At 38.9% G+C, this 13,839-nt stretch overlaps 2 protein-coding genes across 2 annotated transcripts in view; one reads left to right on the top strand and one right to left on the bottom strand.

Annotated features, from left to right (window-relative positions):
• Positions 1–2,997, top strand: part of LOC143733111 (chymotrypsin-like protease CTRL-1) — a 63,940-nt gene extending 60,943 nt beyond the window's left edge. Inside the window, exons 5-6 of the mRNA XM_077224679.1 lie at positions 1,365–1,513; positions 2,141–2,997. Coding sequence (XP_077080794.1) covers positions 1,365–1,513; positions 2,141–2,458 — 467 coding nt within the window. The 3' untranslated portion in view covers positions 2,459–2,997. The remainder of the gene's footprint in view (positions 1–1,364; positions 1,514–2,140) is intronic.
• Positions 2,998–3,451: 454 nt separating this feature from the next.
• aldoab (aldolase a, fructose-bisphosphate, b) lies at positions 3,452–12,626 on the bottom strand. The gene is made up of 7 exons (XM_077224665.1): positions 12,272–12,626; positions 8,900–9,016; positions 8,547–8,813; positions 8,301–8,461; positions 7,009–7,267; positions 5,691–5,890; positions 3,452–3,852 (listed from the first exon to the last, which is right to left on the bottom strand). Exons 2-7 carry the CDS (start codon positions 9,009–9,011, stop codon positions 3,757–3,759), a joined length of 1,095 nt encoding a protein of 364 aa, XP_077080780.1. The 5' UTR covers positions 9,012–9,016; positions 12,272–12,626; the 3' UTR covers positions 3,452–3,756.
• Positions 12,627–13,839: the final 1,213 nt, after the last annotated feature.

The following is a 13,839-nucleotide window of genomic DNA, read 5'->3' as shown; positions in this document are numbered from 1 at the left end:
GGAGAACGTTTTTTAAATCCTGCTAACTGCCCGGTTGGTACAGTTCTCGATTTCCTACAAGACCGTTTCTCTGCTGGATTATCTCCCTCCACCTTAAAGGTGTACGTAGCGGCTATATCTGCTTATCGCTCTCCTTTGGGGGCTTCTTCTCTTGGGAGAGATCCTCTTATTACTCGTTTTCTCCGTGGTACACTGAGGCTGAGGCCTGCATTGCACTCTAGAACGCCGGCTTGGGATTTGGCCATTGTACTTGAGGGTCTGGCCCTGGCTCCCTTCGAGCCTATTGAAGAGGTTTCAGAGAAGTTCCTTACACTAAAAACTCTATTTCTTCTCCCTATTTCTTCTATCAAGAGAATTGGAGATCTGCAAGCCCTGTCGGTGGCTCCTTCATGTTTGGAATTTGCACCTGGTATGGTGAAAGCATTTTTACACCCTAGGCCGGGTTACATTCCTAAGGTCCCCACTAATGTGGCGGGCCCTATTGTGCTGCAGGCTTTTTGCCCTCCACCTTTCGTTACCCCAGATCAGGAAGGTCTCAATCTGTTATGTCGCGTTAGGGCTTTGGATGCCTACGTTCACAGAGCTGCCCTGTGGCGTAGATCAGAGCAGTTATTTGTCTGCTTCGGTTCAACCAAGAAAGGTTGCCCTGCATCTAGACAGGTAATGAGCAAGTGGGTAGTTGAGGCTATCTCACTTGCTTATGAAGCGGCCGGACAGCTCTCACCTATGGCTGTCCGCGCCCATTCTACTAGGAGTATGGCTGCCTCTGAGGCTTTAATTTCAGGGGTTTCCCTTCAGGACGTTTGTAATGCGGCAGGCTGGTCCTCGACGCATACATTTGTCAGATTCTACAACCTAGACCTCTCCACTCCCGGGGCTAGGCTGCTTGTTTCTTAGTGTGCGCAAGGACTCCACACAGAACGGGCATTTCTCATTATGGCGTAGTGGACATGGGGTTCCCACCGCGTCTCAACGCAGCTCGAGTTCCCTTGAAAGGGAACGTCTCAGGTTACGTATGTAACCCTGGTTCCCTGAGAGGGAACGAGACGCTGCGTTCTCCTGCCATACTTCCTGCATGCCCTGATCGACTTGCTTCAGGCCTTTTCAGAAGCTGTCGCGGTCTGATTTCTGGTGTGCTTTATAGCTTCCTGGTCTATGACGTCACCGCCTATGACGTCTCGTTCTTCCATTGGACTGATTATACACGTGCTTCACGACGCAATCACGCAGAGCGTTCCCACCGCGTCTCAACGCAGCGTCTCGTTCCCTCTCAGGGAACCAGGGTTACATACGTAACCTGAGACGTTTTTTCAGCATGGGTAAACATGTAATTCACACACAAACACTGTCTCCGTGTATGACAGAGGCTTTGCCATTTCCTCAGACACTGCAGGAGGTGGAAATCCCAGTCGTGGGAAACTCACAATGCAGCTGCCAGTATAAGAATGTCGGTGGTATTACAATCACACCACAGATGATTTGTGCTGGGAGAACAAGCAAAGGAACCTGTCAGGTGAGTCAAACAAAAAAGGACAATTCTGTCATTAAATTTTCTAAGAATATTGTGGACTCTCTTTTAATATATTCATATATTTTTTAAAATGGTAATCAAGGACTGGGGCTGTCAAGCTCCAAAATGAGAGAAACACCATAAGAATCTTAAAGAAGTCCATACTACATTCATTACAAGTTGTAAAGTTATGTAGTAAATTAAAAGTGTTCTGAAGCCATATGATTGTTAGGAACAGACCAAAACTGTAACAAATCCACTGGAGGCAATTTGAAGAAAACCAAAATGCAGCTTTTTTTCCAAAACGTGATTAAACATAAAACAAAGGCATGGCAAGGCATAAAAACTTGATACTAAAACAGGAACATGGACAGGGCTCCCAGACAGTGGTTACAACAATCAATACTAGACGGAGACAGGGCAAACATGAGGACTTAAATACACAAGACTAACGACTAGACAAGGGATGTTGTACACAGAATTATGTGCATGATGTGCATGGAAAATTAATTTATAATAACTACTGCTATATTTAATAAAAAAGACAGATTTCATTGTGACTTTAAACAACCCTGCTGTTGCATGTTAACTGGTGTTGATTCTCTGTCTGCTCTCTGCTTCCCTCTGCAGGGAGATTCTGGAGGTCCGATACAGTGCAAACAGGGTTCTGTGTGGGTCCAGGCTGGGATAACAAGTTTTGGGACGAGCCTGGGCTGTGCCATAAAAGATTTTCCAGAGGTATTTTCACGTGTCTCCGAGTTCAACACTTGGGTCACAGACAATGTGGAGGGAGCCACCATTGACTTTGTGGCCTTTACATCCAACGGCACAGATGGCAGCTTCACATGCTCAGCCACACTTCACTTCTCACTCTACTCTAGTTTTATCATTCTCTTCACTGCACTCATCTCAAACTTCCTCACACATGCATTAGTCACTTACAACTGACTCAGACATGCATGCAGCTCTGAACTAACAAATTAAGGGGAAAATGAATGTGTGACGGAGAAAATACACAGTGAAATTCTGAATGACTTGGGAAAAAAGGCATAAAATTCTAAAAAATTACAAAGTTTCTGGAACAAAATTTTCTAGGTTTTTCACATACATTGGACATACGTTTTCCTATCTGTTGTCTGTAGTGGAAAATTTTGATTTTCATTGATACCTAGTAATTGTAGCGGACTGGGTATTTTTGTGTATTGTGAACGAGTGAAACACCCTAGGAACAGCTGAGCGAGACCATTGACCCTAGGGGGGGCAGGATGTAGCTAAATTCAATGGTCCTGTGTCAGTTAGTGACAAAGAGAAGCATATGCAACAGTGTATTCCTTATTTGGCAACCTGCCTCAAAAAAGACACAGAGTGCATGTAACCTTGAAAATATTATAAAACCTGCTCAGTCCTTCCTGGTGTTGCGTCACTCACTCTACACCGTAACTTTTGTGTGGTGACAGGGTGCTTCTTGCAAGAATAAATTATTTTAAAAGACAGTTTGTTTTCAGAGTGTCTCTTATGCAGTGATGATGGTTTGATAATAAATTTTTGCCACAACTGAAAAAAAAAAAAGTTTAGTCAGTTCAGCTTGAAAATGTACTTCATGTGGTAACATCTACAATGGGTTTGTTGAAGTGAAATAAACGATTTAAGATGACTGATTATAACTGAATTCAACCAACCTGAAAAGCAAGGTTTTGATGAAGCATAACTGTCTAGATATAACCTGATTTCTCCAGCTAGGTAAAACTACTGAATACGTTGTTATGTTCTGGGCAGGTTTATAATCATTAAATTAGTCAGTCTGTGATCTGAAACAGCTCAAATACAGAACTTAATTAAATATTTAATAAAATACATTTAATATATAAACTAATACAAATTGCAACATTCAAAGTAGCTGATGTAGAGATTACAAACTTGTGAAGGCAATCAAACACTATGTGTTGGTAGGTTGGTTCTTTATTCTTTTGCCAAATAAAGAAAATATATAGTGAAAAAGAAAACAACAGATGCAAATCTGCCAGGGTTGCAGCAACAGAAACAGGACAGAGAAGAATGACAGCATTAAATGGGGGCGGTCTGGAGGATTTTATCTGCTTAGTCAGTTACAATGATACTTATTATCTTTAACATCATTGTCAAATTACAGTGTAAAAATGACTACAGGTATAACAGCGTGCCACAGAAATGATTGATCACACTGTGTACGTGACAGAACAGACAGATGATCCAGTGGAAGTGTTTATTTAATAAGCGTGGTTGGCCACAAACAGAGACTCTCCCGCTGCAGCTCCGGTGTCTCCTTTGGGGACGTATTTACCGATGGAAGCTGCACTGTTGTTCTGTAGAGGAAATCAACACATGAGTTTAGTAAAATACAGGAACAGTGAGCTGCATGTCAGAAATGTTTGCAAATAATGTCATATCGTTCACAAAATTCTATGTGACTCAACTAAATAACAGCCAATCTAAATATATTTGATGTTTGATAGAGTGTAACAGTCAGGTTCCAGAAGTAAAAATCCCATTCAGTTTTTCCAAAGGGGATTCGATTATTAACAATAACTTATAACTGCCCCTATTAGGCTATTTTAAAGGCTCCTAATTTTGTTTTGCAGGTCTCCTACAATAGCTTAACATTCATCCAAGGTCAAAAAACCCTTTAATTTTCTCATACTATACATTGCAGCATCACCTCTTTTCTCACAGTGTCTGGAACGGTTCGATTAAGGATTACGTTTCTCTTAACCCCTCCTTTCCGAGAGCCTACTCTGCTCTGATTGGTCAGACGGCCCAGTCAGTTGTGATTGTTCTAATGCTTACAGCGTGTCGGGAAAAAAAAACATATCAGAACTTCAATTCCATTATGTAGGTTTGTGCAGAAATTAAGACTGGAATTACTGACGATTGGTTTCAGGCAGTTTATCTTTCTTTTGTGAGACAGTTAATCCAGTTATCATGCACTTTGATCTTTGAGACTTTGCAGAGCTTTTAACTTCAAAAAGAGCTATATTACACAATAAATTAAGGTAATATCTGAAAAGACATAATAGGGGCTCTTTAAAAACCAACCTACTGTGACCTACAAAGTTGTTAATTGATATATGTTTTCGTTGAAGCCATCAAACCACATTTTTTCAATTAATTAGGTAAATAGTGGGGTGGTGATGGGGCAGTGGATAAGACACATGCCTTTGGTGTGAGAGACCCGTGTTCGATGTGTCCCTGAGCAAGAAACTTAACCCCTAGTTGCTCCAGAGGCGTGCGATCTCTGAGATATATATAGCAATTGTAAGTCGCTTTGGATAAAAGCGTCAGCTAAATGAATAAATGTAAATGTAAAATGTAAATGTAAATAATCGTGTTTAACAGTGGAATTCCTGATGAAAAACTACATTACCCATGATTCTGCAAAATCTCCTCCAATCGAAATCGCCAACAAATCATGGCAAAAGAACACTGTAGTGCCGATGTACAACCATGAAGCACTCAGAATTAATGAAGTTAGTCTCCCTATGCTCTCAATTTACTTAAATCCATGCATTAAATGGAAGTTGCGGTAATATTTTCTTCCATATTGGGACGTACAGAATATCCGAGTGAATCAACTTTTTGAAATGTAGGGCATCTATAGATAATCAACATCTTTAAATAAATAGCTTTATATTTCTCAATAGTTCTTTTTATTTATAATGCTTCATACTCCATTCGTTTTTGCTTCTAATCAAAGTTTGTAATGTTGTGATTCAACTCGTAACTGGTTGGTTTTGTTCATGTCTTCACTCTCTCAAGAAGGCTTAAAATGCCTATGAGAAAAATGAATGGGGAAAAGGACCTGTCTCACTCTCTTTACAGCTATGTATGTACAGTGGGATTTTTAAACCAAACGGTTGGGTTTGTCTATATTTGAACCAAACAACAAAACAACTCTGCATTTTTTAGAGTGTACGGTGATTAATACTGACATGTATTGTGTATTGTGACATGACAGTGTAGAGTGTGTGTAGAGTGTATGTAGAGTGTGGTTCAAACTGTAGGTGGGGATATTTGACAGCTGCTATTAGTGGACTGTCATTATGCTATGGAGCCTAAACATGCACAAACCCCAAACCATTTATAATAAGAGGAACTGCAACACTGATAATAACTGTTAAGTGTAATTGTAAGGTTGTTTACGCACTAAGGCTCTTTTGATAAATTCCTCCTGGCAGGCCTTGCCATTCTCCTTTTTGCCCCCCCAGGCTTTGAGTGCGGAGGCTTGCAGGGCACGGCCGTAAGAGAAAGTGAGGGCCCAGGGTTTGTTCAGGGGACACTGGTTCATGGCGCTCAGATTGATTGAGGCCTCCTCCTCACTCTGGCCTCCGGACAGGAAGGTGATGCCTTTCGGGGAAGAAGATAATAAAGGTTTGTGTTGTGCCTCTTTGTTTTGCAACAAATGGATACTTCAGATAGTAATGAATTAATTAGTAATCGAATTGTGGCATGTTTTGAGGTATCTGCAAATATCGTATCGCTGGCTAAGAGAATCAGTGTCAGAACATGTCCAATTTACACCCCTAATATAGTCACATTTAATTCAATTTGCATTCAATGTATAGTACATGAGGGTGAATTCCTACATTGTGGGAGTAACACACATAAATTAAGATATAGGGCTAAAGCGCACAGCGCAAGTGTGCTCTTTTGCCAGTTTAACGACGGGAAAAATGGTTGCCGCACCCGGCGCATGGTCTAAAAGGGTTGTTCATATTCTCTTAATGAGTAATGGGTGTGTTTGGGTGTAACGTGCAATAAACCGACCAGAGTCTCATCCCCCATTCCCTTTAAAAGCCAGTCGCGCTCGTGCCATGGCGGATTCACCATTTACATGACGAAATTTTGCAAACGTAAAAACTGAATGTGTCTCCAGAGCGCAAACGAATCTGCTCGTGCGCGAGGTTAAAGCGCGCGAGCAGACCATGTACGGGATAAGCCGGATTCCACCATATCTTTATGTACACAATATTAATCTTTTACATTGTAATCCTTTTATTTTTAATATTTGGCTGGTTTGTGTGCTGCTGCGCGTCCCTGTGTGTGTAATAAGCAGAGTGTAAGCGCGTTGTGGACCCGCCTATAGGCGCACACTAGCTACTAACGCGCTCTTTAAATAACAAAAAAATACTGTGCCATTGACTTTAGACCAGGTTTCAGTTGATCAATGGCGCAGTCTATTTCAGATGCCTCAAAATAGCAACAGCGCCAACAATGCGCCTGAACAAGCCTCGTTTTCAGACCAGCAGCCCATGGGCGCACAAATGGGCCCGATTGCATTTGCTATTTAAACAACGTGGCGCAGGAAGTGAAAATGAAAACTGCGTCAGGCTGAAACTAGCAAAAAAAATACTTGCGTTGCACCTGGTGCTGCATTGCACCGGGTGTATGATAGCGTCCGTAGTGTATCTTTTAATAAGACGATGAGCTGTATCAGTGTGTGTTTGTGGTGGTGTTCGACTCACCGGGAACTGCAGGGGGAACAGTGCGACGCAGGGCGGTGACGGTTGCCATGGCAATTTCCTGAGGGGCGTACTTGTGAGAGCAAGAGTGACCAGCGGTCACCATGTTGGGTTTTAGCAGGGTTCCCTCCAGGTACACGTGGTGGTCTGACAGAGCCTTGTACATTGCCGCCAGAACCTTCTCTGTCACATACTGGCATCTCTTCAAGTCGTGGTCACCATCAGGCAGGATCTCAGGCTCCACAATGGGCACAATACCATGCTGGCAGAGACAACAGCAAATCGTGAGATACCTTGTGCATGTGAATACTTATTTTGCAATTTTTAAGATTCACAGACAGAAGGGATTTTTTTTATTACAATCGCAATGAGATAAAATCAAATAAATATAGTTGTGAAAAATAAATAAATAAAGGACCGTATTGTATTGATTGTTTACATCAACAAAAGGTGCATTCAGTAGTTTGGTGATAATTAAAATCTGTTTTTTTCTGCTTGCAGTCATCTGAATGTTATATTACTCACATGAGATAAAGGCTTCTCATAATAGTTTTCTATAAAATAAATTTTAATTTTATATGGTGTGAAACATGAACTAAACAAACTCACCAACAGCAGTTACATAGAACAAAGCTAGACAACTGAACAATGAAACACAAGGGCTATTTTTATACACAAATACTGTATTCCAGTGGCCTACTGCAACTGGATCTGGGCCGATACTATGTTGTCTGGAAAACCATTATAAAGAAAATGCTTAATGGACCAAATTCAGTATACACCTTATTAATAAAACATACTCTGTACATGCAAGCTGATAAACCCAGATTATGAAAGCAACACATACATTTTCATGTTAAGTGTTTGTTTTCCAATAAAAAAACAATTGAAAAAAAATGCCTAACACAAAATTTAGCACATTTAGCACAATTGGGCTCATCTACTTGCGTGTATATAGTAATGTATATGTTTCATCAATAAGGTGTATATTTTATTTGATCTTTTAATATCATTATCAAATTCACATTAAGTGCTTTTCAAATAGTGTTTTAGGATGTCCCGCTGTTTTTAGTAATGGAAATACTGCGGTAACCCTGTATATGGAAAAACAGTGCTTGCAGTTTGTTCACATATCTTTGTTTTTCCTCTTTTGAGTGGTGGATTGAAACAGAAGGAAAATTGACAGTGCTGCAGCTCTTTGAATATTTTGTGCTCTAGTTATGGGACTTAAAACTATGAATTGTGTGGTGTCGCTACTTGATGTTCAAAGCAAAAGTGGTTGTAAAGTGTCTTACCATCTGGCAGATGCTGGCATAGCGGGCGAGCACATTGGCATTCTCAATAATGGCAAGACGGGAGGGAGTAGTGGGAGTGATCTTCAACACACAGCGCCATTTAGCAAAGTCAGCACCGTCTTTTTTATACTGCGCGCAACGCTCATACAGCCCATCCAGACCTGAGATGGACATTAATAATAAAGTGTGAACATTAGCAAAGAGAGAGAATAAAATTAATAAATTAAAGTTAAAAAAAGAGGTTACCCTGTGTGGTTGTCTCTCCGTTGGTGCCGGCCAGAGGTACAACACCCTTGTCAACTTTGATTCCTACCACCATTCCTCTCTCTTTAATCAACTCTGAGAAAAGCTTGCCATCATCAGTCTTCTGATAGAGAGTCTCATGGAAAAGGATGACTCCACCGATGCAGGGCTTGATGCGGTCGTCAGCAGTGAAGAGCAATTGACGGTACAACCTTCTGTTCTCCTCAGTGTTCTCAGCGTTGATGCTCTGGAAGCGCTTTGCAACGCTGCCTAGAAAAAGAAAGCCGCGAAATATAGTAAGAATTCCTCATTTGGGTAAACTATCATTTTGGAATCATATTGAGTCTAAAGTGTACCTGTGGACTCATCAGCTGCAAGAATTCCCTTGCCTGGAGCAACGATCCTCTGAGCAATATCGCTCAGCTCTTTCTTCTGATCAGGGCTCAGGAATGGATACGCGTGAGGCATCTTTACTGAAAGGGGGAAGGTGAAATCAGATACAAAGTTCATAGCCAAATAAAAAGTGCTGTGTTAGGACTGTACTACACAGATGGAATCAAGTCGGTAATGTTGTGGAACTTTAAAAGTAAAATACTAATTTCTGCGTTATCAAATGGATGGTTGTTTTCAAACAGGTTTCATGAACATCTGCCAATGGTTGTTCAAACAGATAATTTCACACAAGATTCACTTTATTAGAGTCAATGTTGGGCTAGAAAAATAGCCTATTTATAGACCTCATGAGTCATGATGTATTTTTGTAGGCCAACCTTGAAGTTAGCGACAAAAAACGAACAGATTTTTCCATTGGCTTTTGGGTTATCACAGAAAATAAACTCCATGACAAATAAAAGTTTATGATTATTACATTTGTTCATCAGGATAATCTGCACAAATGCACACATGTTTGAAGCCTAAATACAGTCACCAGAAGTAAAAAGTTAAAGTTAAACAAACTTCACAAACTTTAACCAAGCTCCACATTCAGCCCATTAAAGTGCCCACTCTGACCCCGTGCCCAGATGACGTAGCCTAGATAAAACCCATGTGTGGCCCATGGACATGGACATGTTGGCTGGGTACTAATGACTCATAGGGATGTTGTGATGAGGAAGTTGAACTTTATTTCAAACTAAATACAGGGGATTTTTTTTGTCACACATATTTAAAATAATCTATGCTATTGTCAGAGTTGCTTTCCGTTATTTCTTTTATAAGACTTCTGCTTTTCTTTTTTGATGTACAGGGAAGTTTACTGTGACAATATGCTCTACTCCATCTTCCTTTTCTTTCCTCACATGCAAAGACTGTCACTTGCGTTCTCTTTCTGTCTCCCTCAAGGAGTGTTATATAAGTGTAAAGCCTTGCTTGAGGAGGCCTACTCTCTTTGTCGACCGTTATGTGAAGTATGTGAGACACGCTCTTTTCCTGTCACCCCCTCCATCATATCTCTGCCCTTTTTGACACTACTGCCTAACAGTTCATAGTCAGGCTATATATAAACTAGCAAACTACCAGCTGAACTGGTGCTGACCAGCTACTCTTGCATGAGGGTGATTGCATAAAATAAGATTAAAAAAAAAAGTATATAACACAATTTGTTGTCTTTTGTTTTATTTGAGACTGGAGTTCATTAAAACCAGATTACCAAAACAAACAAACAAACAAACAAACAAACAAACAAACAAAAAACAAACAAACAAACAAACAAAGAATACTGCATGCAACCAATTGAGTAATTGATTATTTGCAAGTAACCATCAGAGACCCAAACATTGATATCGATTATATGTTATTCTATTTTTAAATGGTTAATATAACACAATGTAAAATGATATTGCATATTAAATTAAATCTATTCCTACTAGTGCTGTCAATCGATTAAAGAAAATAACGAATCAATTGTAAAATGTTCTGTAATTAATCGCTATTAGTTCTCTAATTAAGTAATCACACCTATCATTAAAGTTTTTAATATATTTTTAAATTGTAATAATTTCACAGTTAATCTACAAATTAATGTAGAAACAACATGTTTCAACTGTATTTATAAAAACAACGTAAATACAGTATATTTTACATATTTGATCTAACAGAAAGGAAATATATATAAAAAAAATAAAGTTATCAAACACTTATAGACTTAACTGGATAAATGGTAATTTAAATATGGATTAATCTTTATTAAATCTACAAAAGTTATTCAGTCAAGAGCAGTGAGTGAAATTTTCTTTGTCTTTCGTTGTTTGATTAACATTAATGGCAGACATCACAGCTGCAGGTTTATTAGGCTTCTGTCACATTACGAACTGAAGCACATGACATGGATCTGACACACTTCCGATGTCCTCACAACTCTTAACAGTCATTTGAGACTTTATTTAACAAATTTAAGAGAATACTCGATAAAGCGGGCATTTTGGCATACTTTTGTGCATTTTTGTCCGTTCAAGCGTGAAAGAGAACTCAATACGGCTGGCGTGCTGTCTGAAGTGGTTTTCTGCGTGCATGAGTCCTGTGTGTGTCTGTCACACAGACTGGAGATTCACAGACAGTGTGCCAGTACAGATTCAAGCTCTTTTTTTGTGTGTCTTATAGCACAACCAAAGCATGACGGGAAAAAAAAATGCTGTGTTAATTGCGTTAATCTTTAAAAAAAAAAAAAAAAATGAATAGCATGAGTTAACGCGTTTATTTTGGGCTTTTGTAGAATACCTTAAATTGCATATTTAAAAGCCTACAGTATAGTTGCATTGACCTTTAGACTATTTTGAATAACTCTGAATAACATTAAATATATTTAAAAATCTAATTATGTCTATTTAAAATCTATATTAAAATTAAAATCCCATATTTAGATGTATGTATATATATATATATATATATATATATATATATATATATATATATATGGCAATATTCAATTTATATATTAGGAATATTGCCATTTTTGTCATTAAACGTGGATCATATTTGATCTAAAACATTCATTATAGGTACTGACCATATTGCTAGGAGATTCAAATTGTACATATTTTCCAACTAAAAAAATGATGTATTCCTAAACATATTTGAAAAATCAATAGTTTAATTGCTTTAAACCAGTGTTAAGTAGATCTTGCACCAAGTCACACATAAAAAGCCTTTAGATATGTAGTCAGCCTTTTGCAATATTTAGCACTAGTGCGTGATAACATTTATTATAGTTGATCTGGTTAGATGCTTTGTTGCAGTTATGATGACACTTTAGACATTCTACTTGCTATAAGTAACTTTGCAAATACATGTCAACTAACTTCAACTAGAGTTTCAGTAGACTGTTGGAAGACCGATAGGGTTCAAGTTAGTGGAATAAGTTGATGGTCTTGCAAAGCTACAGATATTAGCAGATATTAAGCAGACAGTCTCCTAATACTTTAATGACTGCTAGTTGACATGTAGTTGCAAAGCAGCTTTTAGTTAGTAGAATGTAGACCATCAAAATAAAGTGTTACTAAAATGGTTCTGTCTGTTTTCAAAGAAAACGTTTTGCAATCAGGAAGGAAATAAATATAACTCTTGCTTCCTCCACCTCTTACATGTGTTTATACTGATAATAAACTGATAACGCCGCCACAGTGTCCTATTGTTATTGTTCTCTTAATTATGCTAATTAGAACTGTAATAGACTTTAATCTCAATGTCTTCTCAAGACAGAGTTTAGATGTGTTTTAAAATAATATTCTTACCTCTCTTGCTGAAAGGAGAACAGACAAAATGGAGCGGCCCTTGAAGCGAGGGAGAGAGAAAGCGAGAGGTGAAGAAAAAAGACCTGGCTCAGACCACGACCAACCAACTGGGACTGTATTTATCCAGCATTATGACCCCTCACATTCAGCTGTCCTGCTAAAAATAGCTCCATCCTGACACTGGAGAAGAGTGGCAACATTCCCAAGCATGAAAGAAAGCGAGGGAGACAGATAAAAGAGAGGGGAATGAAGTGTGTGTAGGGTCAAAATACTTAAAGTTGAGTGTGTTCTTGTGGAAAAAAGTTAGAGGCTGCAGGGAGACATCTAAAGAGGGAGAGATATGAAGAAGTTGGGTAATACAAACAAGTGTCAGAATCTACAGCATGCACTTTTGTTAGAAACTTAATCTGACAATAGCAGCATGGCGACCCTTGATCTTTCAGTGGCTTTTGAACAGCTGCGGGTCGGAGCAGTGGAGATTGACCCTGGCTGATTTTTTTTTTTGTAATGAAATTTTTTTTTTGTGTGTAGGTGCTACGTTATTTTCAAATGTGATAGAGCATTAACATTTTAGTGGCACTTATTGGACAGTTCACTTTGAAAGTGTCAAGAAGACACGAATCGTGGAAGAAGCAACGCAATATAATTTTGTAAAATGTTGCCAGTTGCCACAGACATGTTCTTCCAGTGTTGGTATTAAAACTAACTCTTTCCACATAAGCGTTTTTTTTTTTTTTTGGCAGCCACTGCCAGCACAAATCATTTTCATAAAACTTTCATGGCCCCCAGAATATTTTGTTGATTGAATATCTGAACATCGTAAGAAAGATCAGAGCCTCTGCTTTTAAACAACAACAATAACAACAACAACAAAACATTAATCTAGCTTCATACATTTTTTTAATCAACACTCGAACTGTGGGTAAGTATCATTAAAAAAGCAACATTTTGAACAAAAAGCTGAGAAAAATCGTGTTTTTGTCAAATACTACAATGATCAAGTAGATTGTGTCCATCAACAAAGTTTCCATAGTCCTATACCTCTTCCTGGGTCAACATTTCATGTGGTAACATTAGGCAGTTTTGATATATATACTGTTTAATGTTTGATGATCATGTTATTTTACATGTGCATAAAGCAATGCTTATTTAGGGCAAATTCCAATCAGAAGTGAAAATCCCTATTACTCTGAAGGACAGAGCCCTTGGGTGGAGGTAACTTGTGTGTCATTTGGACCGCACTTGGTGAATGATGCAAATAAAAGTTGATGTCACTTCCTCATCCGCTTCACATGAAATGTTACCATGACAAAGCTAGGCAGCAACAACAGTGTGGCAATCACGCAACCGGCCTCAGGTTTTTAACTTTAAGGGTGAGCAAAATGCTTTAAATGCAAATGAGCTGCTGCTCCCGGTACAGAGGGCAGAGCTTTTACAGCTCCTTCTTAACAGCTTCGATTACCTCACACAGACATGCACTGAAAATTGTAAAAACTTTTAGCCTTTTATGTTAAAACTGGAGTCGGACAAAGATTGAGAGACTCAAGAGAAGTGACAACATGTAGACA

This window comes from Siphateles boraxobius, unplaced genomic scaffold (genome assembly GCF_051911475.1).
Source record: "Siphateles boraxobius isolate OS27281-9 unplaced genomic scaffold, OSU_SipBor_1 90, whole genome shotgun sequence".
Classification (NCBI taxonomy): domain Eukaryota; kingdom Metazoa; phylum Chordata; class Actinopteri; order Cypriniformes; family Leuciscidae; genus Siphateles; species Siphateles boraxobius.
Note: the sequence above shows the minus strand (reverse complement) of the source record. Positions and strands in the feature narration are given on the sequence as shown.

What these genes read in the sequence shown, in the direction of transcription:
- aldoab (XM_077224665.1), bottom strand. Translation starts at nt 9,011, where the DNA reads ATGCCTCACGCGTATCCATTCCTGAGCCCTGATCAGAAGAAAGAGCTG. An exon ending in TGCAGCTGATGAGTCCACAG is followed by an intron (nt 8,814 to 8,899) that starts GTACACTTTAGA and finishes TTCTTTTTCTAG; the next exon opens with GCAGCGTTGCAAAGCGCTTC. An exon ending in TGTTCCCCCTGCAGTTCCCG is followed by an intron (nt 5,891 to 7,008) that starts GTGAGTCGAACA and finishes CTTCCCCGAAAG; the next exon opens with GCATCACCTTCCTGTCCGGA.